The 25026-nt window shown below is 60.3% G+C and overlaps 1 protein-coding gene across 1 annotated transcript in view; it reads left to right on the top strand.

Moving 5' to 3' along the window:
• Positions 1-3754: 3754 nt before the first annotated feature.
• The window catches only part of RTN4RL1 (reticulon 4 receptor like 1), a 37568-nt gene continuing 16296 nt past the window's right edge, over positions 3755-25026 (top strand). The window contains exon 1 of the mRNA XM_088138645.1: positions 3755-4097. Within this exon, the coding sequence (XP_087994771.1) occupies positions 4085-4097 (13 nt within the window). The 5' untranslated portion in view covers positions 3755-4084. The remainder of the gene's footprint in view (positions 4098-25026) is intronic.

The following is a 25026-nucleotide window of genomic DNA, read 5'->3' as shown; positions in this document are numbered from 1 at the left end:
CTTTGGACAGCGCCCCCCCCCAAAAAAGCAAAGGGGACAGGATTTACTCCTCCTCCTCCTCCTCCCCTCTGTGCCCTGGCTGGACTGGGGAAGATCCAGCTTCCCTGAAGCAGGGCTCCCGCGTGCTCCCTGCACCCTCCTACGGCGCAGCCCTCCCCTTGGGCATGCCTACAATCACACACTAATCAAAGAGACCCTTTCCCCTCCCCGGTTGAGTGACAGCTGCTCTGCCCCCTCCCTGCTCTGTCTTACTCAGCGCTTGAGTAATCCACAACACCTCTTCAGGCTAGCCATGCTTGGCTCTTCTCGCTGCCCCCCACAAGTTCGCACCTCCCGCCCACTATGGCCATTCTCCCCCTCCTGCAGGAGACCTGGGGCATTATGAGAGAGCAGAGCCGCTCTCTGGGCCACCTTTTCTAATCTTGGCCACAAAAGCCCCCCCCCCCGCCATGCCGCTAAGACTATCGGCGTGGCAGGGTTGAACCTAGGACTTTCTGCAGGCCAATTCACAACCCCACGGCTTAATCTGGGGCAGAAAAGCCTCCAGGTGGTTCTGCAAGAGGTCACCTGGGGGGCCATCAATGCGAAAGAGGAGGGTCCCTCCCCGGAGAATCCATCTGCGTGCTGACCTGCACCACCCCATTGAGCCCCAAGCCTGCTGACTCTGCCCCATGTCTGCCTCCTCCCGGGAACAGCTTTTCCACTGCCCTCCTGGGCTGCCTTGGGTCAGTGGGGAAAGGGGTAGGACAGCATCTGGGCCAGAACAGCCTCCTTCCTCAGAGAAGAACAACACAGAAACAACCCAGTCTGTGCTGTTCGTTGCAATCTGTTGGCCCCAAGCTCAACACAGAACAGAAGGGCTAATTCGTCATGTACCCACAGAAGCCGGAGGGGGCTGTAGAACCAGCCGGCAGCGTCCCTCTCCAAAGGCCATCCTTCTGCCTGTGGCAGGGGAAAAGCGGGCAGGCCACGGACTGTGCCAGGTAAGTGCAGCCCCCGAGACCCCATGTATGGTCTGGGGGACTCTGGTTTCTTTGGCTAAGGCATTGCCTTTGGGGCTGGGTCCACAGGGGAGCTGAGGGCTGAGTCCAGGAGGCTTTGGTGGCAGAAGCCGGGGGAGGGAGGGAGGGAAGAGGCAAGGCACCCCTGCACCCCTCAGGGAAGGACCTTGGGCTAGGGTCTGCCAAGAGGCCTGGCGCATTCCCTGGGCACCTCACTGGGCATCCCGACAGGAGCTCCTCCTTACCCAGAGGGAGATGCAGCCGAGGAAGCCAGATTGCGTCTACCCATCCACAAGGGAGCCCCAGAGGTCGAGGTCACAGTCCACCCAGGACCTGCCCAGCCCACCCCAGTCTCTGGTGATTAGAGTCCTCTACCACCCAGCCCCTTTGCAGGGTCCCAGAGGGTCACAGCAAGGAAACTGGAGGTGCAGTCAGGCCCCCACAGAAGACTCTCAGGCACCACTCCTGCTCAGGGGCAGCCACCTTCAGACCAGGGAGTTTCCCATGGTCCGTGAATGCGGACCTGAGAGTGCTTGTGGATCGCCACCCTTCGGAGTCTGTCAGTCACCTTCCCAAGAGGACATCAGAATCATGGAGCTGAGCGGTGCAAGCCTTTCTTACCAGGAGGGCTTTTTAGAGAAAATGTCTTTGGAAAGGGGTTTTCCTTTCCTGATAAGTTTAAAACGCTGCTAAAAACTGCATGGCATCTAGGTGGCAAATGATCTCGGCCCACCACACGTGCACCATGCTCTGTTGGGGCATCCAGCTAACCAACAGGAGGCTGGCTGTGGCGGGGGCAGGATTCTGGGTGGCGCAGGGTTGCAGGAAGGCCTCAGCGCTGCTCAAGCAGCTTGAGAATTATGCCTGGAAAGCAGAAACATTGCAGAAATGCCTTCCCTTCCCTTTCCCACCTCAAGTGGCTACTCCTAGGGTGAGCCCAAGGAATCGTGGCCGCATTCTCACAACACCCTGAAGGAATCTGTGTTGGAGGCTGTACATCAAAGATAAACAGATCAAAGGGGGCTCTGCACACATTGATCTGGAGCAGAGGAAATGAGACAAGCAAAACCAGCTGTGTGCTCAGGATGGATCTGACCTGGCTGGGAGGGTCCTGTGAATCCAGCCACCAGCTACTGCAGAGAAAGGAATACCCTCTCCCTGCTTTTTCACTGGGTGCCCTCATCCCATTGAGTTGGAGCATGGGGAGGGACTCACTGGGTCCTGGCTGGTTGCAGCCCACCTCCCTACGTTCCAGGGCCAAGGGTGTGGTGCCCATTGCCAGGCACGCTCTGGGTCCTTGCCCTGACAGGCCCAGCCCAGGCCAATGGTGGTCAGGAGGGAGACATTTCCCTCAAGCAGGAAAGGGAATTAACTGCTGCTCCTCAGGATTTGGGTGCCAAATGTGGGGGAAATGGCCTTGGCATTAACTCCTTGTTTGAATCGGCCTTCCCCAAGCCAGCGCCCTCCAGTTCCCCCTGAAGGCTGAAGGGCTGGAGGTGACAGGTGCAGATCTGGGAGGGCTCCAGGTGGGGAAAGGTGGAGAGAGGCGCTTGCAGCCTCCCCAGCCGCCCTCCGCACAGCCTGGAGGACCTCTCTGAAATCGGGTCTGCACCCAGTGGCTTGACCAAGCAGGCAAACCGAGGGAGCAGACAGAATCGAGGCTAGAGAAGGAGGAGGAGGCACTGCACAGAACTGCCTGCCTGGTTCTCTTGCGCCAGGCAGCCAGACCTGTGGAACTTCGGGGATTCAAGATGGAGCTCCAAGCTCAGAAGAATCCTGCCCATGAAAATGTTCTGGAGGCAGGGAGAAAGTCTGGGTTGGTTCTTCTCTCCAGTAAGTTAGGGTCCCAGTCCAAAAGCCTAAGCCACCCCAAATCAGCGGGAGTAAGGCTATTACCTCCCGCAGAGTGGCTGTGGTGGCATTCTCCTACTCGGCAGGAGTGTCGTGGGCTCAAGGCTCATGGCCCAAGCCTTTAGGCCCCTGGTCAAAAGAGACCCAGCATTACCATGCGGCCGGCACCGGGGCACCACCTGACGGGACCCCCAAGCTGGATCTCTGCAGCATGGGTCAGAAGGAGAGCCGAGGGTCTCTTTGGGCATTCCGTTATACCTTTCAGCGGAATCAGGTGCCCCCTTCTCGCCTGGCCTCCGGATGGCAGCACGGGGCGCAGCCGCGTGGCGGCGGCGGCGGCGAAAGGTGTGGTGGAGGGAGCGGTCGGACGGCTCAGGTTGGTTTCCATAGCAATAAGAAGGGAGAGGGTCTCGCCGCCGCGTTGCCATGCCGACCGTGGCTGTCAATCAAAGCTTTCGCCTCGCCGTTCTCCTCCCCCACCCATCCCAATATTCTCCAAGATAAAGGTTGGGACCCCGCCCCCGTTCCTGGGCAGCTCAGGTCCCGCGTGGCGGGCCGATCCCTTGCATGGAGTCGGGGCAATCTCTGCCGCCGTTCCCAGGCACTGTCCACCCCCCAGCTCTGCGCAGCGCCGAGCACAGCGTCCGGAGTCGGAGCCCCGCCAAGCCTGCTCCTCCTGCCTGGCTCGGCCCGCCGGGAGCTCCGGGGAGTGGCGCCGCGCGGCGCTCCGAGATACTTTCATAAATTTTCGAAGGGAAGGAGGGAAGGCAGGAGAGGAGGCGGAGGCGAGCAGGAGGAGGAGGCGGCGCGCTGCTGTTGCGAGGGAGGGGGGGGAGACCGAGCTTAGCCCAGCCCTGCCCTGCCCAGCCCAGCCCAGCCCAGCCACCGTTGCTGCTGCGGGGAGAGGCGAGCCGAGGGCCGGGGGCGCAGGAAGGCGCCTTACGGGAAGGGGGCAGAGGAAGGGGCAGCGGCTGCCACCCGAAGGGGGCGGCTTCCCCCCTAAAAGCGCCGCCGAGCGAAGCCGGCAGCGCGCAGCGAGGCGCGTAGCAAAGTGAAGCCGAGAAGCCGCCGCCGCCACCGGCGAGGAAGCTGCTGCCGCCGGCGCTGGCCGCGAAATGCCGCTGCCCGGAGCGCCGCTGAACCGCTGGCGGATTAGCAGCAGTCCCCGCCGCCGCCGCCGCCTGCTGTGAGCACTGCACCGGGACCGGCCGCGGCGCCTTTGCGCCTCCAAGATGCTTCGCGAAGGTGAGTCCGCCGAGCCGCGTCACTGGGGGTGCCAAGGCTTCCTGGAGCTGCCAAACTTTGCCGCGACGGGATGGGGCTGCTCGGCGCGAGGGTGGAGCGGGCAAGTCCAGCCGGGGAAACTTTCTGGGCCTCGGGAGTGGGGGCCTAGCGAGCGTGGCGGGCTCCGCGGCCTCTGCTTTCCTCGCGGCGCCTGGCGCCAGAGCTCCTCGCCGCTTCTGGGGGCCCTGATCCGCGCCAGCCCCAGCGCCGGATCCGGCGGGGGGCGAGGGAGGAAGGCGCCCCGCTCTCAGTCCTCCTGGACCCACAGAAACCAGCGGGGCAGGTGATGTAATTCCCGGGGGCCCGGGCGGAGCAGCGCCTCCTGGAAGGGGCCGGAGCGAAACTGCAGTCGCTCCCGAGGGGGGCAGCTGGGTCCAGCCTAGACAGTCCGGAGCGCGGAACCAGAATTGGTGCCGGCCGGCTGGCGCTTCCCGGATCCCAGCGCGAGTTGGGATGGTGCTGCAGGGCGGGCACCGATCCGGAAGGGGGGGCGGGCAGAGGAGATTCCTCCTCCCGCGCACTTCCTCCAGGTCGAGCCCGTTTGCTGCTCCCCGGGGGCCAGGAGCTGAAGAGCTGTTCGGGTGCCCGTGGGAATCCGGCGCTGCGCATCTCCCCCAGAAGCGCTTCGTATCCAGTTTCTCCACGGGAGTGGGCTGAGGGGCTACGCCCGCCCTGTGGCCGCTCGCGATCTCGGCAGCCGCTCGGGCCGCTATTTATCGGGAGAGCAGCCCCAGACTCGGTGCTTTGGGGGTTCTAGGATGCAAGGCGCGGCTGCGGAGGGCTCTCGGGTGACCCAGCGGGCGGGGCGGCGGGGGACAGATTTCCAGGGCGCTTGTGACTCCGCGGTCGCCTGCTTGGGGGCGGTGGGCAAACGGGGCCGGCGTGTGCGCGCGCGAGCGCAGCGACTCTTTGTGCGCCTGAAGAAGGGGCGGCGGGGCGGGCGGGCGGAGATTTGTGCTGGGCAGGCTCGAGGTGCCGGCGTGGGCGAATGGAAGGGAGTCCTTGGGGCAGTGGAGGGCAGGTGCTATGCTCAGGTCGCCTCCGGCTGTTCTCCTCGCAACAACTGGCGGGGAGGGGGGCGTCTCGCAGGTCCTTTTCTCTTCTGTGGACCACACTTCCCGGAGCTTCGGCCGAGACGAAGCAGCAGCCTGGTGGGCTGAATGCAGGCGAGAGGGGTCCAAACGCGGGCTCCCGGTGTCCCTGGGAAGACAGGAGCGCAGTTTCTGGTCATCCTTTCTCCCCGGGTGTGGGCAGAAGGGCCACCCTTTCCCTGGTGGGTGACTCCCGTTTCCAAAAGAAAGGGGAACCAGCCGCTGGGCCGGTCTTATTCCGGAGCAGGCCTGTCCCGTGGAAGTGGCTCTTCCTGAAAGTCTTGTGGCTGCCTATCGCTAGGGCTTATCCAGACATTAGGGAAGGATCCCTCTGGATGCCGGGCTGAATAACCCGGGCCCTGCCGGCTCCAGCAGGCCTGGGAGAACTGGGCTGGGGGGTGAGGATGCTACTAATATTGCTAATGCAAACAGTGCCACTCACTGCTTCCATCAGCAACCCCAGTGACTGATCAAACCTGGCCCGATCACATGGACAGGTCTCCCAGAAACCAGGGTGTGTGTGTGTGTGTGGGGGGGGGGAGAATACTTCTGATGGACTCTTTTTTCTCCTCCCTGCAAGCCAGGGCTGTTTTGGCACAAGAGGATTCAAAGGTGGTGTGGCTGCTTAACGTGTGGCACAAAAGAGTCCAAGGGCTGTGAAGGAGAGGCTGGTGTTTCTCCGGGATTGTAGGCCTCCAGCCTGCACACCCTGCAGGGCAGCATGGTTTAGGGGCAGGCCTCTCCTAGTCAATGGGCCTCCAGATGTGGAGGTGCCCAGCAATTTCATGGTTTTAAAAGATATTGGCCAAATGCGCAGAGGTGGATCTGGTGGCCAGTGGCTGCTAGCGTGAGGGCTCTTCCCCCTCGGTGCCAGGCAACAGACCCCCCATCCCAGCTGCTGGGGAACAGTGCTGGGTTGGGGGTCTTGCCTCCCGTTTGGGTCTGTGGGCTTGCTGGGGGTGTCTGGGTGGCCACCGTGGGCTGCAGAAGGCTGGACTAAAGGCGCCGTGCCTGAGCCAGCCTCAGGGCTCCCCCGAGGTCCTTTGCTCATGCATCTGCTGTGGGGAAGCCTGAGGGACGTGGACACAGGAGCCCAGCTTATTCAAGGGCAGCAGTTGGGCAACCGCAGTAGAAGAAAGTCCTGAAACTCGAACACACGAAGGTAAAAACCTCTCTGCAGACCGCGTCACAGCAAATCACAAGCCACCTGGAGCTTTGTGGGAAAGGGTTAGGGGATAAATATTTAGACTAGGATGCAAAAGCAAAACATAAAGCTAAAGGCTGAGAAAGACAGACAATGCCAGGAGCTCATGCTGGACTCCAGGGGCGGGCATTTCGACCCTTGCTGTGTTGCAGGTATAGTGGGAGGAGCGCCAGACCTCAGAGGCGATGCTGTGCCCCTGGGTGGATCACTCCGGGATCTGGCTTCTGGGTGGCCAAGCAAGAAAGATCCCCTCTGCCCTGCTCCTCCAGAAAGAGGCTCCAGAGTTGGCCCAGGTGCCCATCAGCGCCCTGCAAGGAGAGCCCAAGGAAGGGGCCTTTAAAGGCTGTGAGGTCTGAGCGAGGAATTCCAGCTCCAGGGTCGGATCCTGTTGTTTCCCTGTTGAGGCTGGAGCAGTTGACCCAGAGGGCAGCCTCAGGGGTCTTGCCCCATCTGTAACATGGGAGCCTCGGTAGGGAGGTCGGGAAGCGTAACGCTGCCCAGACAGTTGAGGGGAGCGTCCCATGTTGGAAATTAAGCACTTAAGGAACTGCTTGTGGTGGTGGACACAGCGAGCAGGAGAGTGGACCAGACATACCACAGCAATGTGCGGGCGAATGGTGGGAAGGAAGGAGTGACCCCACCGCCCCACTGGTTGATGCTTAGGGCTAGACTTCTGGAGGGCTGATGGAGGGGAGTACAATTCGGTCTAATTCTGGGCATCTTCCAAGCTGTCTAGAGGGCAACTTCTCAGCCAAAAGCAGGAGGGGGGGAGAACTGCCAAAGGGCATCGGATCTCTAGGAGGTGCAGAGAACCTTGGCATCAGGGGAAAACTTTCTTCCAAAGATGGGGGGGGCATCACATTGATGCAAAGACCAGCTATGGTTCCAGTCCCACGAAGGCCATGGCTGCGGGGCGGGGGAGGAAGGGATAGACTGCCCCCCCTTGAGCACCGCCTGAGGGGCTGGACCCTTAGGGACCACACAGCGCTCCTCGTTCCCACCACACCTCTCCTGTGGTCCAGCAAGGGGGGGGAGAGAGGGGTCCCGGACGAGGAAGCCCCCCCCAACGCACATCCCATCCAACTCGGCCAGAAGGGGGGCTACTCTCGGTTTGTTCTCCTGGGATTTTGTAACCGGAGAGCGATTGGCACCGCAGCCCCCTCCCCCGCTGCGCGTTACTTTGTGGACGTGTGACTTTTCTCGGGTTTGGCTCCTTTTAAACTGGATTGGAATCCTGCTCCTGTTGGCCGCTGCTGGCTTCAATCCGGATCAAAGGTTCCGATGACCTGAGTTGAGAGACCGCGGCAAAGCGTGTAATCCCGTTAATCCAGATTAACTTCCCGGGCAGCACCCCCTTCTGTCCGCGGCGTCTGCCCGCTTCAGCGCGGGGGGCGGTTGTGCTCGGTCTCCGCTTCAGGGGGCGCTGCTTCCGAGCGGTCTCGCCGCGGTAGGAAGCGGGCGGGGCGGCGGCGGCGGCGCGCCCGGAGAGAGAAGGTGGTTCAAGGTCAAAGTTGCTCCGCTCCAGCTGGACGAGGAAGAGGCGGCGGCGGGTCTTTGCCGCCTGCCCGGCCCTCTTCGCGGGGTTGTTGTTCTCAGCGGTCTCGTCGATGTGGGCGGAGGGGGCGCTTCCTGGGGCTTGGGACCCTGGACTCCGGCAGAAGCGGCAGGGCGACGGGGGGAAGCTCTATGCGTACGCTCCGGGGCAGCTGGGTTCGTGGGACGGCTTTCCCCTGCTTGGCGACAGAAACCGAGCCCGGCCAAAGCGTCGGCGTCTCCCTGGGGCTGAAAATAGTCTCGGGCCGGAGGCGAGGAAGGGCAGACTCGGGGCGGCGCTGGGCGGGACGGAGATACACTCGTCCCCGAGGCCCCTCGCGCACCAACGCTCCGGCCACGCTCCTCCGGGCGGCCCTGGAGCCTTCGGCGGCGGAGCTCCTCCCGGGGACAGCCCGTCAGAAGAAAGAGCGCCCAAAGGGCCGATTCTAGGCTGGAAGGGGGACGCGGGGGGGCCTGGGAAGGAGCAGGAGGCGAAGGAGCCGGACGGGCGGGAGGAAGGAAGGCGGGTGGCCGGAGCGGCTGCCGCTGCAGCTCCAAACCCGAGGGACAGCCTGGCCGCTGCAGGCAGAGCTGAGGACGAGGGCCTGGAAGCGGCGCCCGGGCGGGAACCCGCGCGGCCAGAGGGGAAGCGGGGAGCAGGCCTTGTGGGACCCCGCTGCCCCCGGGAATCAAGGGCAATGGGCAGGGCAGGGCAGGGCAGGGCAGAGATTCGCCGGCTGGAGGGCCCTTGGAGAGAAGGCGGGCTCCCCAGGCTGGCTTCTAGGGTGCCCGGCCTGATCCAAGCAACCTCTTTATGCAAGTCCCCTTGGTTCCCTGAGAATCACCTGCAGCTCTCTCCCCTGCAATGTGCCTGGGGGCCTCTTTGCAAAGGGGGGCGGAGAGGAGGAGCACAGTCATGCCCCACAAGCTCCTGCTGTCCCCCTGCTGGGACAGGCTTTCCCTCTCAGCTCACCCTCAGAAGCGCCCCTCTCGAGGGCCAGGCCGCACACAGGGCCTCCGCCCCTGTTTTCTGTGCAGCTCTGCGGAGTGACAAGGTTGCCCGAGTCCCCAAGACGCCAGGCTCTCGGGCCCGGAGCAGTCTGGGCCCCTGGAGACTGTGTGTGCGCCCAGAGACCCCTCCCCCCCACAGTGGCCCCCTCAGTCTTTTCCTCTTCCTTCTCTTCTCCTGCTCGCTGCCATTCCAGCGGGCCTGGAGCCTCTCTTCCTCCCCTTGTTTCCCTCCCATGCGTCTGGCTTTCTGTCTGCCCGGATGGACTAGAAGAACGCTCTCTTCTCCTTTGCAGCGACAGCTGTGTCTGCAGGTCTCCGGTTGTCCTGCTGCTGCTCACCTCTGCTGTTCCTCCTGTGGACTCCCTTGTTGGAGGCCTCGGAAAGCACAGCAGGAGGGCCTTCCCTGCTCCGGCCCCTAAACACCTCCCTGCCCCTCCCTCTCGGGAAGGCTCAGGCCAGATGCTCCCCGCTCAGCACAGTGGCCATTCAGTGCCAGCAGCGCATCTGACCCGTCTTGCCAAGAAACACTGAAGAAGACAAGCAGCAAGTTCCTGAAGCTGGCGCTTGGTAGTTGCAGACTTTGGGGCACCCTGAGAGCTCACTCTGCTCCTGAGGCCGGCAAAGCTGAGCCTTCTCTGGTTTGCACGCAAGAAGCGGCCCTCGTGGGGCTGGTCGACTGTTGGCTTTCCCCCATCCCGAGAAATGAACCATGTCCACAAACCTCGGTGGATGAGCTCACACATTCCTCAGCCACAAGACAAGCGGGCTGCATTCTGATATATGCATCAGGGTAGCAATTATAGAAGGACCGAGCTCCGGGCAGGTTGGCTGTTTCTGATGGGGGTGGTTCTTCAGCGCTGGAAGTGGGGCTGATAAGTGACCAGTCGGAGGAGTTACGGTAGCGTTCCCATTTCAGTCTTTCCCCAGTTGCTGGTGTTTGTGCAGGTCAGCGGGGTCCAGGTCCCATCAGCAAAGCAATTCCGTTGTAGGGGACCTGGGCGGTGGGCCTTCTCTCTGCCCCCATCCCACAAATCCACATGGCCCTGTGCAGGGGGATTGCCACTGACCCCACCTCGAATATTGACTGCAGTGAACTGGGGTGGTGCCGGGTGCTATTCTGGGATTTTTTCCCCAGTGTGAATTCTTAGGTTGTTCTTCTGTCCTTGTAATTGTTGTAAATTGTATTCATTATATGACTGTTCATCATCGGGCCGTGAGGAGGCTTATAAATGGATTGAGTCATCAGCCGTCGTCTGTCTTCCTCAGGGATCGCCTCAGACAGGGCAGGGGGCCTGTCTTCCCTTGAGCCAAGAGGATAGCAGCCTCGTGCGCCATACGTCTAGGCGTTCTTGGCCGAGCCTGGGGGTGATCTTGGCCCACTTTCTGTCTCGGCTTCAGCTGGGGCTGGGCCTTTCTCTGCCCCGCCCCCTCGTCTTTCCAGGTGGGCCCTGGCCCCTGCACACATGGGCTGCTCAGGAGAATGGCGCCTCCACCCCTTATCGCAGAGAGGCGACTCATCCCTCCAGCTCCCCCTGCTTTTAGCGGGGAGATGTTGGAGAGCAGGGCCTCTGCCATCGAGCTGGGCTCCCCATTCCCCATCAGCCCGGTAGCTCCGTTGGACTCAGCGGGGTCTGCAGTGACAGGCCTGGCCTGGCAGACGGTGAAGCACAGCAGAGCAGCCGGGTTGGCCTTGGGGGCAGTCTGTTCTGGAGCGCAGCCTTGCGCAGGCAGTTCCTGGGGTGGTCTGGCTCGCCTCTCGCAGCTGCTGGCCGCGGACGGGTCATGCCTCTTCCCTCCGCTCCAGCACCGAGAGACTGGGAAGGGCCACGGGGCCAAGGGCAAGCCGGTCCCATTGCCAGCCTCCACGCAGACGAAGGCTCAGAGCTGGTGAGGGAGAGCAGCCCAGAGGGACAGGTGCAACCTCCTCAGAAGCCTCCTGTGAGCAGGAGCCACAAGTCTGTGCAAGGAGAGGAGGAATGGCCTGGCCTGAGACGCCAAAGCAGCCACGAAGGGGGAGCTCAGTGGGGCACAGGAGAGGCTTCTGAGGGGGCCTGAGAGTTACCGGTAATGCATTCAGGGCCACCTTTCCCTTGGCTCCTGGGGTCTTGCGAGGAGGGCGGCCTCTGGGGGTGCTGGCTACACCCCAACAGACCATCTGTCCGATGCCAGCAAGCTGGGGCTGGAGTGGCCAGTTGGTGGGCCCCAGTGGCTGATCTGGCCCTGTCAGGCACAGGGTTCCCGGGTGGCCTGTCTTCTTAGCCTCTTGCAGTGAAAAGCCGGAGTGCCAAGCACTTAAAAGCAACCGCTTTCTCGACAGTGATTTGAAGTTTTCCACAGCAAGAGCCGATGCAATTAGATGCTGCAGTCAGCAAACTGGGATTTATTTGTTAATTTGGGGAATGTTTAATTTCATCAGAATACAGCAATGGTTATATTATTATTTTTGAGATTTAGCTTGGTTTAGCGTAATTTCAATGCAGAATCTATGAGGTTCACTTTGAATAAAGATGTGGGACAGAAAACTGTGTGTGCAAAGAGCAAGCATAGTATTTTGCTGTGCGAAGCTCATTATGGGAAATAGGGACATTATTTTAGGAAAAAATTACTGCTGGGGGTGGGTGGGCTGTACTTATGCCGGGAAGCGGCAAGGCTGGCCAGAAGAGAAGACCCTCCTTGGCTTTGGGCCAAATTCCAGGTTTGGGGTCCTCGGCCTCTGTGGAAGGAGGCGGCTTTCTCCAGCCAGGGCTTTGGGGCTGCTGCGGCCACCCATCATGCCCAGCTCAGAAGGAAGCCTTGCTTTGGGGGTCCTTGCCCCTCCCTCATCTGTAATCCCCTTGGGGAGGGGCAGCACAGCCCTTTGTGGGCCTTTGGCTCAAAAGAGGCGAGGACAGAACTGGATCCGTGCTTGGCTGATGCTTGGGGCTGATCAGGGCTGCTCCGCATCTTCTCCCTCCCCAGCTGCCTTTCTGGTGCCAGCGTAATACTGATGGTCCAAAAAGGTGCGTGCGGGCCTGTCGTGTGAAAACTCCTTGGGGAACCAGGAGGACCAGCCAGCTGGCCTGGGCTGCTGTGTGAGGATGGGGGGCCGGGGCTGGGAGCGTGTCGAGGGCTGGCTGGCAGTGGCAGACAGCCCTTCGTTCCTTGTGCTAAGCCAGTTCAGCCCCTCATAGCAGCTACTTTGCACAATGGGTGAAGCCGCACATTCCCAGCCAGACCCTTGGTATCTGTGGCACAGAAATAGACGTGCCAGCAGGCAGCCTTGCCAGGGAGACCACCATGGGGCCTTTGGGAGCCCCTGCAGAGAAGGAAAGGGCCTTTTGGGGCCAGCTGGGTGGGCTCGTGTCCCCGGTGCCCCCTCGCCAGAATCCCTAGAGCCGTGACAAGTGATAGGCCATCAGGCCTGGCCCGCCACATCCCTCTCCTCCTCTTAGAAGACCCTTTCTAGTGGGAAAGAGCTTTCATTCTTGCCTGCTGGGCCATGTTTTTTTGCTCAGGGACTCTATTTTCCTTTTCTGCCCCAAACCGGTAGCTATTCCCAAGCTGCTATGTTCAGGAGGGCGAATGAAGCACATTCCAGGATGTCTAGGAGGTGATATGATTTCAGTGAATTTGCAGGGCAGAATGGTGCCTGCTGGAGAGTCTTCCAAAATAGCAGCCCATTTTGTTTCATTTCAGTGGGAACATGGCAGCAACTGGGGCAACTGAAAAAGGTTGGCGCAGGGTCTAGACTCAGCTTGCTGTATCGCCAAGCAAGAGACCGCTGGCTGCGGCATTTGCCTCCTCTTAGATGGGGCCAGCTCCCTGCACATCAGGGCACCAGGGGAAGCTGGGCTTGGGGCCTCTGTGCCTCTGCCCGGCCCCTCCTGCTTCCATTGTAAGACCAGCTGGGCCCCTCTGGCTTCTCCCCCTTGGCGGAACCCCTCCCCTCCCTGGTGCCTCCCTCCCCACCGAGGGCAGCTTGGAAGCCGAGGAAGGGGATTCAGGTTCCACGGTCACAGGTGGGGCTCTGTGCTGCCACCTCAAAGCTCTGCTGTGGGGCCAGTTTGTGGGCGGATGAGGAGACCCCTTGAGGCCAGCAGACTCTGCAACCAGGCCCTCTGCTGCTGCTGGTCAAGGGGGCAGAGAGGCCAGACCCCTGCAGGCAGCCTCGCCCCCCCCCCCCATTTGCAATTTCAGCAGAAGTTTAGGACAAACATCCGGTCCCTCCGCTTCCCAAGGGCTGCCCGGCGGTTCCACCAGGAACTGGCTTGCGCACACTCTCTTTTCTAAACCACCAAGGGCGATGAATATGTATCCCCCTTCCCTGCTCCCACCCTCACCAGCTTGTCATCCTGCTGCATTTCTCCTCTGATCACACTGCTTCTTCCTTGAGTGAAAAAAAAATCCTTTAAGCACCAGGATTAAAGCTGGAAAGTAGGTCTCTTGCTGAAGACTTGAGTTCCTTCCTTCCTTCCTGCGCGGAGAAGCCGCCCTCGAGTAGCAGGAGGGGGGCTGGCCAGGCTAGGAACCGCTATGGGGCTAAGCCCTCTTCCAGGCCAGCCCGTGGCTCTCCTGCCTTCTGGGTGAGGCCTGGGCCATGGTGGCCGCCAGACTGCTTCCTCTCCCTGGGCTGCTGCGGAGCTCCTGCCAGGCCTTGCAAAGGAAAATGGCTGTGGGAAAGCAGAGGAGATCCGTCCAGGTGTGCTGGCAGTTGCAGAACAGCCTCGCGAGAGCTGTGGTGGTCAGATCGGATCCTGAAAAGCTGCTCTTAAAACAGTATCGATGAAGCCAAGGCTTGCTTGATGGGGGGGCTGCTTCGTGGAAGATACCCTCCCCTCTTCCCTCTCGGCTACTGACTGCCCCTGGATGGGCAGGCCCTTCTGGAGATGCTGAACTACGCTCCATCCTGTTTGACCGGGGCACAGGTCCTGGAGGGCTGGCGTGCAAGAAATTCAAGCCAGCCCCCCCAGCCCTCCCACGCCTGTGGTTGTTTGGATCCATTTGGCTGGCCTGGTTTCCAGGGCTGCTTTTAGGCTTAAATGTTTGATGAAGACGGCTCCTCTGCTGCACAGAACTCGCAGGGCCATTTGGCCCGGGACCGGCTTATAAATAACTTCGCTGAGTGCCCCGTGGGGCTTGTGCCCTTTGCAAGGGGCAGACATCCCAACTGGCGCAAGGCTGGGGGCTGGGCCGCGCTTCCTTCCTCTGGACTGAGGCGGAGGTCTGGCTCCTGGAGGGTGGTTCTCCGGCCCATGCCTTTCTCCCTCTGCCACTGCCCCGGTGCAGCTTTTTGGCCCGGCTTGGCTGGGTCCAGCCTGCAGCCCAGCAGGCTTCCCTGTCGCATGACCAGGCTTGTAGGGGTCAATGGGTGATCCAGATCATCTTGATTTTTTTTTTTTGAGTACCAAAATGACACATGCCGCATTATGAAGTTTGTCAAGTACAGTAACACGTTTATCACCAGAATGTGCTGCCCCTTCCCTCTGAATAGCCCATCTAACACGGGATGGATGAATTTAGATGTCTGATGGCCCCATGGGAGCAGGGGGTTTCTGCCCAGGCTGCCACACTTGATGGCCAGTTGCTCCCCAATGGCAGCTGGTTTGCCTCCCCGGTGCTGCTCTCTCTGAGAAGGAGACGGTCACTTGAAGATGTTTTTGCTGAGTTTGCAGCAGAGGCATCTTGCAAAGTTCATCTCCGCTGTCGGTTGCATTCTCACTTCAAGTCTCTTAACAGCGACTCCATTCTTCTCTCTGTGGATACTCTGGGCCTCTTCGCCCAGATTGTGATGCTTTCAGTCATGCCCTTGATAAAAACGGGTCCATTGATTTCTCTGTGGCCTTTCGTTCTGTGGGCACAGTGCCTGCCGTGCCACCTGGAAAACGGGTCCCTGCCTGCCAGTGCTGCGCTGCGCTCTCCTTGGTGGCTGGCTTCTTCCAGGAGAGCCGGGAGTCGCTGAGCCTGGTTGCGGCTGGGGAGGGCGTGCCAAAGGGCGAGGGGAGCTGGCGCGCTTTGCCTCCTGCCTTTCCCAGCTGCGGTCCAGACTCGAGAGAGGAGCCTGCCTTGCCACCGCTTGCTTGCGCGCAGGGGTGCTGCTATTGTACTGCATGACCTCATCGAGAGGGGCCCTCCGCACTGCTCGTGGGCAGACAGGCTGACGCTCCTCCTGCGCCATGTCCGCGGGCATCTCGGACGGAACAAGAACCATGTGGGCAAGACCCTTTGCTGGACGATGCCTCACGGGTTGGGCATCTAAGAGCCACACCGCTGTGCCTTGGCAGGGCTGTGCCCTCCTGGGGAAGAGGGACCGAAGGCAGGTGGGCACTGCACTTCATGCAACCACCAAGCCACATTCTGTCCCCGAAACTTAAATGTTGGGTGTGAATTTTTTGCAAGCCACAGGGCTGCCAGCTCCAAGGGGCTGGGCTTGCAGAATGCAACTGACGTGGCCAAGATGAGGCTTGGGAGTTTGTGGCTGGCGTGTTGGGAGGCCATTGCATTAAACCACAGGAGGGCTGCAGGGCACAGCTTCATTTACCGGGTGCCCTTGGACTCTGCTGGTGCCCCAGTAGGCAGAACTAGGACTCCAATAGAAGAGAGTATCTGTAGCTCAGGGTTGAACCGTGGAGTCCTTGGTGCCCTCTGAGCTTGGTGGTTTGCTGGCAGACATTTCATTACCCGACTAGGGAACATCATCAGGGCGAGGGAGGGTGGGGTTTGCTCCTGGTTTATATACAGTAGCTTGCCCTGCCCTGCCGTAGAAGAGCTAGGACTTCTAGAGACGGTTTCAGCTGGTAGAGGGGCTTCCAAGGGGGCAGGTCCCCCTTTAATGTCACAACAACCCTGAAGGGTCAGCTAGGCTACGAGACAATACAGTCGAGCCCATCAGGATTGGAACCCACCGCCTGGTATGGAGCTCCACACCTGCAATCCTACAGTACAAACCAGAATCCATGCGGGAACAGCGGGCTTCAAGGACCCATTGACAGCACCCTGACTATGAACCAAGTCCAGTTCCCGTGGCAGAGACTGCCGGCAGCCCACCCCCATCTCGTGGACGGGCGGCAGTTTAAAAGACAGCAAGCACAGAGAGGCCTCCCCACTGCAAGCCAGAGAGGGGCGAAGGGCAGACCCAGCAGTGCAAAGCCCCCATCCTTGCAGGGCAGGAGCAATCCCCCCTCCCCTCCCCTCCCCTCCCCTCCCGCTGCCACTCTGCCTCTCTTCTTGCTGGCAGGCGTGCTTGCCTCTGATCGATAGAGCGGGGAAGCAGCACATCAAAGCAAGGTGAATATTTCATGGGATCCAGGGAGGGCTTCTCCCCTCCCGGCCTGCAGCTGCAGCGGCGGCGGCACAAGGAGGTTGGACCCATCAGGAGCTTCGCCTGAGGGGGAGCATCCGTGGCTTGCCCCCTCCCTGCCTCTCACACAGACCCACCCAGGCCTTTTCCTCCAGCCCCTCCTGCGCTCATGCCCCATGCTCGGCTTTTGGGCAGCCTCCCCACCAGCAGGGGAGAGACCCTGGCGGCAGAAAGCGGGCTCTGTCCCCCAACCTCCCCAGGTCCTTGATGGGCCCCCGATCCTCTGGCAGCAGCATCTCCTGCCTCTGCACCCAGAGCAGCTGCCCCAGTTTCCAGACGGGGGTCACCTGGGCATCTCCTGGCAGACCAACAAGCTGGCTTCCTTCGGCAGATCCTCGTCCAGGGTTTCAGCTGAGCCATAGCGCTAGATAGGCCTTCCCCGGGCTGGTGCCTCTGGAAGTGTGGGACTGCAGCTCCAGGCTGGCTGGGGATGATGGGAGCTGTACTCCAAGGTGAGGTGGGGACTTTCCAGGCAGGAGATGCTGGCTGGTTGCGGGGGCAGGAAGGAGCAGGTCTGAACTGGGGAGGCTCGCCGGGGCTGCCCCACCATCCGACCGCGTGCGGAGGAAAAGGCTGCTGACCTTGCTGGCTGGGTTCCCGCAAGGCTTTGGCTTTGCTGACCCCCTTAAGTGTGTTTGTAAATGCTGCGGGAACTGTGATCTTCCCCAGGGCCCCACGGCTTGGAGGGAGTTAAGCAAGGAGCAGAATCCGGGGGGCAAAGTCAGGATGGCCAAGGGAAGCCACCCCGGCGGGGGGAGGCATTTTCTCCCCCGGGGGTGTCCCTGGGCAGCAGAAGCACTCCCACCCCTGGGGCAAGCAGGGCAGGGAAGCAGCGCTCTCCTTTCCGCTTGTCCCCCAGCTCTTCTGCAAGCAGGGGCCCGGGGGTCCTGGCTTTCCCCCAGTCCAGGGTGGGTCTCCCGCCTGCAGCCATGGCTTCGGTAGCCTGCCCGCTCTCTTCTGCGCAGGGACAGGGAGCCGATGCAAGGGAGCCTCTCCCTCTGGGGGAGCTGCCTCAGGCGCAGCTGCCCTCTGTGCCCCGGTCCCCTGGGGTCTCCAGCCCAAGAGGCCACCCTTGGGCTCAGCCCCCTGCCCCCGCTTGCCCCCGGGGTCGGCACTGGAGTCTGCCTGCGAAGCAAGTCGCGGGTCCCTCTTGGCAGGCCTCCAGAGGCATCCGTGGGGAGGAAGGGCTGAGGGCAAGGCCGGGAGAGGGACCCCCCGGGCAAAAGGGGGCCTCTCTCTGCTCCAGTGGCTGGCAGAGTGGCCGGAGGAGGGCCTTGGGCATGGAAGGGCACCGGGGCTGCAAGCTGGCTTCGTAGAAGTTTTTCCAGCTGCTGGGGAAGGGGCTGTTGACATGTTTTTGAAGCAATTTCTGATCTGATATCTTCACTAGATTGAGTTTGTAACCAGGTTTATTGTTTAAGCCTGCTGGGATTTCATCAGTGGCGTCTGCTGTTTACCCAGAACCATTTCATTGGAGAAAACAGCAAACAGACCTGCATTTCAATCTGATTTTACGTTTTGCTTTTCCCTGGGAATTTAAGCGCTTGTGAAATATGGGGACGATAAGGCTGGCCACAGGGCTCGTGGGGGTCCCGGACTGATTAATGGCCCCAAGCCCTTCAGGGCAGGGGAGGGCAGGAGCAGAGCCTGCCGGGGAAGCTCTGCCAGGGAAACTGCAGGGGAGGAGGGCAGGCCGGCAGGGATGGTCTGGGCAACGAAACCGCGGCTGCCGCTGCACAGCCCTCACAGAGCAGAAGAGCTCTCGGGGGTCGTCCAGTCTGACCCCCGCCTAGTGTGGGGTGCCGAATCAGGCAGGCTGCCCGGAGGCCACGCAGGTGCTGCTGCCAACCGCCCTGGTGACACGTCCTGGCCCAGCTGCACCGGAAATAAGGGCTTGGCCACCCATCCCTCGAGGCCACCTGAGGTGCCCAGGCTCGAGGAGCCCTTCCAGCAGCAAGGGCAGCCTTCCTCTGCTGGAGGTGCCCTGCCCTCCCCAGATACAGCAAGCCTGCTGCTTCTTCTGCCCACCTACAAAGGGGGCATCGGCCTGCCCTCCGTTTTGGCTGCCTCTCTCTTTCTGGCACTTGGATGCCTCTCCGTTCCCAAGAAGGCTTACAATAATACAAAAGTAAAATAGAGAGAATTAAAAAGGGAAAAAAATAACCAAACCCTCCAACTCCAAAGACTTCCTGAATGCCACCGGGGTTGATGCTGCCCCACCCTCGTTGCACCTGACCACCCTGTTGCCAGTCGGTGTTGATAAAATGCTGCCAGGTAGCAACCTACCGGATGACAAGCGAGGTCCTCTGATGCAGCAGGTAGCTTTAAAAGGTCGTTTAAAGTCACCACCACCACCACCACAGCAAGAATAATGTGGAACTACAAAAACAATATAGAAATACAAGAATCACAGCAAAGCAGGTCGATATTTGCAACCTGCGAAACTTGCTGACCCTGTGGAACGCCCTGCTGCAGGACATCGTCCAACGGATCAGGCTTGGTAACGACGGGCGATGCAGCTGAAAGCAGCTCTTCGCGCAGCCGCAGGACTGCAGGGAGAGACCCTCCTACGTGCCTCTGCACGTGCGTGTGGCGTGGGGGTGTGGGGGTCCCCCTAGCCTTTCTGCGACTTCCCACTGAACGATAAGCAAGGGGGCGAGGGAGAAGTCACCCCTCTGGCGTCAAATGGTGGCTCTAGACTGGCTGCTGTTCAGTAGAGCCAAAAGTGGCTGCCGGAGCCTGGGAACTCCAGTCCTGCCGCTGGATGCCATCCCCAGGATGGCCCTGTGGCCCCTTCCTCCCTGGCCTCCCCCCAAGGGCTGGTCCTCCGGGGAGCCACCCGGCGGGGGATGACGGATGACGGAAGGGGACTCCGAAGGGGCGGGGCTGCCCCCTGCCAGCAGCCCCATTCTTTCTGCCAACCAGGGCTCCTGTAGCAGATCATCTCTGCCAGGCAAACGGTGCCACAGTGTGTCTGGTACATCTATCACACCTGCACTGTGACAATGTAATTTTTATCTTGGGTTGTTTATTTCTCAGATGGAACTACTTGTAAATTCCAGGAAGAATCTATCTCTGCATGTGACAGAACCAGCACAAGGCGATTAATCTGGCCTTTGAGGCGGGGAACGGAGGCCGGGCAGGGGCAGGCGACCCCACTGAGCGCGGCCCCTCCCTCCTGGCCCGAGCCAGGCTGCTCTTCAGCAGGGGGGGTCTGCTTGCACGCACAGGGGATGCAGACTGTGGCCCCCTGAGGTCAGCCAAGCCCAGGCACCTGAAAAGGAGGGTGTGGGCCCTCTGCTGCTTCCAGTCCGTCGGGGCCCGTATTTCCCCAGGAAGCACTGGGGAGGCGCTTGGCCTGGGCCCACAGCAGCCGTCGGTGCCCTCTCAGGCCTGGGAGGACCAAGAGGAAGGAGCGGCACGGGAAGCCGACCAAGCTGTGAGCATCCCAGAGTTGGGGCTGCAGGTGCTGTGGGTGTAGGAGCCCCAGGGGCCCTGCCATCAGCCTGCAGAGCGGATCTTCCGCAGGAACCCCCACCTCTGCCTCCCCCAAGACCGCTCATCCCAGCACTGGTGCCCCTTCCCCGGGTGGCTGCTGCCCCCAAGGTGTCCCAGTCTGACATATGAGAACGACTTCAGGGAGGAGGCGAGGGCTCGCCGCCAAGGGCCTGGCCTCTGTGGCTCGAGAGCCCGGGGGCTTGGCCACTGGCCACAAGTACGGTATGGAGAGTCGGCTGGTTTCAGCTGCCTGCAGGCATCCTGTGATCGCTCAGATGAGGAGCGCCATCTCTGTTCTGCAAAGTGTGGCTTTATTTGTAGGGGTCAACTTCGAGGCTCCCTTGGGCAACTTCTCCAGCGAGCGCTGCTGGACCCAGCCCCTGTCAGACTCGGCCGGCCCCCGGCCCCGGGCTAGGGCAAGCCGCACTCGCTACCCATCTTCAGCCCCGCTGTGGCCTCAGTTTCAATGCTCGGGGAGTTCCGCTGGGTAATTCCACCCTGACGGCAGTTGTGGAGGAGCAAAAACAGAGTCCTGGCCCAGCTCGCAGCCGCTGCACGGGCCTGGTTTGCCCAGCATAAGTTGTTTTCCGAGCTGCAAACATGTTTCTGCAAAACATCAACAACAGAAAAACAGCTCCTGCTGCTTTCCTGTCTGTTGCTAATTCATGAGGAGAGACGACGGGGCAGAATTCAGTGGGGCTTCCCCGGGAGCCCCATTCTGTCTTCGAGCAGCAGCGGCAGGGGCCCCAGCCCGGCCCCTGAGGTGTGGGCCCCTGGGAACGGCTCCCTCCCTCCCTCCCTCCCGGAAGCCGAAGCTCCCGTCGCTGGCTGAAGGAGCGCTGCGCCTCTTGATCTGGAGCAGCTCCCTCCCACCCGTGAGAGAGGCAGGAGGCGAGAGGGAGGGAAAATCATACGTTATTTTTAAAAAGCGTTCTGAGCGAGGCTGAATGGGCTTGGAAATTGCCTCGCAGGCCTGCGCTCTGCAGGGACGGAGCACGAGGATTTGGAAACCTAATTGCACATTTGTGCTGGCCCCTGTTTTTATTTCTCCTCGTCTCTGAGGTGGGCTTAGAAGATTGCTGTCGCTCCTGTAGCGGGTTTCTTCCTTTGAATGCCCCCCCCCCGCAAAGGTGGAGCTGCTTGGGAGGAGAGGGGTGGGGTCCAAACTGGCTGGTGGTTTAATAGGGCTAAAATGAGAGATGGCAGGAGGAATGGCGTGGGGGGGGTGAGGGCTGGTTGAACGGCTCACCTATTCGAGGGAGGAGGAGGAGGAGGAGGAGGCAGCAGCCAGCCAGCTCTGGCAGAAGCAGGTGGGGGACTGAAAGGGCTGAGCTGGACCTCCACGGGGGGCCGCACGGTCTTCAACGCTTCCCTGGCCAGCTTGACTGCAGAACAATGGCTGGACGGATCTAGCCCCCCTGTGGGCCCCTCCCCCTCCTCCTAGGGCAGTCAGTGAAACGTTGGGGAGTCCGCCTGCCCTTAATGCCCATTTCTGGCACTTGGGGGCAGCTCTGGCAAAGCAGCATCCATCTTAGTGAGGACATGCAGAAAACGCTTCTCTGCTGGAATTGATCCAGTTTGCTCAGTCCAGTTAACCGTGCTGGGAAGTGCCAGGGGACCCGGAGCGTGGCCCCGGAGAGAAACCAGGAGCCAAAATGGCCCCAGGACGGGCACCATTTCTGCAGCTACTTCTTCACATTCAGTAGTTACCCTGCTGCTGTTTTACACCCCCGCAGTCCCTTCGTGGGGGCACGGTGGCTGTGCCCAGGGCTCAAGGCACACTGGTTACCCAGGGCTCACTGGTGCCTCCACTTTGGTGTTGGTTCTTTGCTGGCCAGCCTTGACCTTCAGAAACGTTAGCAGCTTTCCTGATCGGCCTGATTTAAAACCACCCAAAGGCTGCGTGGGTCTCCCTTGGGGGAAAGTAAGTCAGCCAAGCTTGACACACCGGGGGCTCAGGTGGGGCTCCTCCAGTAGGAGCAGCAGCTCCTCTCTGGGTGCCCACGTTGGGTGTCCCCACGGTCGGGAAAGAGAGAGATTACATAGCATCAAAATGAGATCCGGAGTTAATTTTGAAAGGGTGATGGCAGCATTTATATCATGTTCTCTTCTTTGAAAACTGTTTCAGGCACACGAGAGTGTTGTGCTCCATCTTTGCTTAAAAATAGAGATTATTCTCTTTCAACACGATTCCTCCCGTGTAGGAGTATTCGATTCTTTGAGTGTTAAGATCCTCAGCATAGGGATATTTTATGTAAGAATGTTTATTGTTTGGCCGTTTTTTTCTGTTTTAATCTTGAATACTCGCCCTAGAGAAGGTCTGTTTGGGTGGTCCCCAAGAGTCAACACCAACTTGACGGCGCCTGATCAGTCAGCCAATCAATCTTGGTTACGTACGGCAGCATTGCAAGCCACTCAGAATTGGCTGTCGATCAGAGCTGCTTGTAAGCCTAGCCTGGTAAATAAAACCAGGGCGGATGCCGCTGGCCTCTTGGCCCGGGTGAGACTCGCCTGGAAAAATGTGAATGAGAGTGAATGAGGAGGGCAGGTGGGCAATTTACCAGGATGCCAGGGAGCGCCCTCCTTTCCAGCCTGCCTGCCAGCTCCTTGGCAGCGGCTGCCAGAGCCCTTCGATCAGTCCCTCCAGGCGGCGGCTCGGGCCCCAGGGTCGGAGCTGCGACGGCCGTGGATGCCTCACAAGCCTACGCAAGTACACGCACTGACCGCTGGGGCGAGAAGCGGCCGAGCCCTTGAGGGGAGGCCCAGTTCCCTCTGCTGCTCTGCAAGCTGCCAGCTGCTGTGTGCCCGCCCGCCCGCAAGGCAGGCTAGGCCAGGGTGGTGCTCCGGCTTGCCAGCATCAGGGGCAAAGAGGCGGGTGCAAGCTAGGGACCGTGCAGCCAAAGGGGGCCTGGGGCAGGCTGAGCCCCAGAGGAGCTGGACAAAAAGGGCTGCAGTGGGCAAGAACCAGCTTTCATCTTCTGCTTGCCCTCCACTGCCATGCCGCCCCACCCCCCGAAGATGGAGAGCGATTGCTGCTCCAACGGTTCCAGATCTTGATTCATCAAGGCAGCAACCAGATCCCAGCCAGCCTGGAGGCGGCATCTGCTCTCCTGCCCCCCCCCACTCCCCCGTGGCAGAGGGCTGGGCCTTTGCAGCAAGGCTGGAGCGTCCCACGTCCTGCTCGTGCTTCTTCCAGGTCGGCTCCCGAGGGGCAGCGCTCCTCCCCCCTCCCCCTCCAGCTGTTCCAGCAGGTGAGGCACTGGAGTCATCAGAGTCTTCTTCAGGAGGGCTATGCCTGAGCTGGTTGCACCAAGAGTGCCAAGGCCAGATGCCAGGCTGCTGCTGCCCTGAAAGAAGAAGGGAGGAGGAGCCCACCCCAGACCCCTGAGCTCCTAGGCCAATGCAGCCGGCTGCCGTTGGCACTGGAGCCTCTGGGATCAGGCTGCTCCTGTCTTTCCAACGAGGATGGGCGAGCCCAGGAGGGCTGGAGGAGACCCTGAGGAGGAAGGCCCCCGGCCAGCAGAGCAGGGAGCGGCCGATGCTGAGCAAGGGAAGGGCTGTCCAGAGAGAGCAGGCCCCGGAAGCGGCCAGGCCAGGCCAGCCAAATCCGAGTTGCAACGCTGCAAACCGAGCCCGGGGGGGCAAAGGGGGATCCCAGTGAAGATGCCTGGACCAGTGGTCCAGGAGCCCTGCAGCTCCTCTGCCTGGCAGAGCCCTTGCCCACTGGTGTTCCTCCACAGGGTGGAACCCCTGACCTGAGCTGAAGGGTCTCGTGCCCCGCATGGTGGGCAGCAGCAAGTGGTGGCAGCTTTGCACCTGGTCACCAGGAAGGGTCCCGCAGAGGCCCCCGTGCCAGGAGTTGGGAAGGCCTGGTGCTCTGCTGGCAGGCAGCTTGTAGCCAGAGCAGGCTTGAGAGGCAAGATGGCTCCGGGTCCTCCAAGCCAGGGATGCCCCTGGCCCTGGGGAGGCACTCAGACCCACCGAGGGGCGGGGAAGTCCGGTTTGGGTGCTGCAGGGCCTCTGTTTATAACAGATCTTGCAGCCTGGGACCATCCGTTCCTTCCCTCCCAGTAATGAACCAAAAAAACCATACAGAATTTGTGGAATACTATCACTTCAAACTTAAGAATTGCCCTAATCGTTCTGAAGGCAGCCATTCCACGCCACTGCCTTGCGAGCTGCACTGGCTCCGGTCTGCTTCTGTGGGCGGTTTGGGGGGCCAGCTGGCCCCTAGAGACCCTTCGTGGCAAAGGGCCCAGTTATTTGGAGGACCAGCTACTGTGACTACGTCTGCCCACCCTGCGAGATGCGGCATAGCTGGCCTGCTTTGGGTCCCTCCCTCTAAGGGGACCCAGGAGATGTGCCTCCTCGGCCGGGTGCCTGGCCGTGCAACAGCGTGCTCCCCGAGAGTCAGACGGTCGGACCCCGGTGCCCTCCGTAAGACATCAAAGACTTGGCTTTTCTCCTGGGCATTGGGCTAGGAAGTTGTCAGCCCTTTGGGGAGTCACTCGGGGCTTTTGACGGGGACATGTGCTGTCCCAGGCCTGAGGGGTCCGGACGTTTCTATTGTTTTAATTGTTGTACGTCAGTCAGTGGGGGGGCAGCCATGCCGATCAGATCAGATCAGATCAGATCAGTCACTCACTCACTCACTCACTCACTCACTCACTCACTCACTCAATCAATCAATCAATCAATCAATAATGGTACAAACAGATCAATCCAAATGTTTTGATCAGAGCTGCACTGGTTTTCAAACTTTTTATTGCTTCCTCTACTTTCTGTTATTTTATTGTTTGCTTTATTGCTTATATTATATTTTTACAATGTTTTAATGGATGTTTTCATCAGCTGTTGTAACTGAATGAAAACTGTTGAATTTTTTATAGCATTTTTTATTTATTTTCTTAAATAATACCCATAAGAATAAGAAACACACAAAAGTAGTGAATTCAATTCAAACAGGTTCTATGTGTAATAAACTAAATAATACAAATTAACAAATTAGATATGAAAAAAGCTGAAGAATAAAAACAGGAAAAAAGGAGGAAACACCTACTTTAACCCACTCTGCAGAAGTCCCAGGACCTGTGCGTTCTCTCATTCCCCTCTCTGTCTCATCTGGCAACCGGGAGTGGGAAGGGGGGGCTTTCTACCCCGTGCGCTCTCTGCCCGTCTGGTGGGGCACAGGTACCCAGGCTCTGGAGTCCGGTGGTT

Source organism: Python bivittatus, unplaced genomic scaffold (assembly GCF_059951505.1).
Source record: "Python bivittatus isolate LINGU-HERP-01145 unplaced genomic scaffold, Pbiv_v1 ctg000240_np1212, whole genome shotgun sequence".
Taxonomy (NCBI): Eukaryota; Metazoa; Chordata; class Lepidosauria; order Squamata; family Pythonidae; genus Python; species Python bivittatus.
Note: the sequence above shows the minus strand (reverse complement) of the source record. Positions and strands in the feature narration are given on the sequence as shown.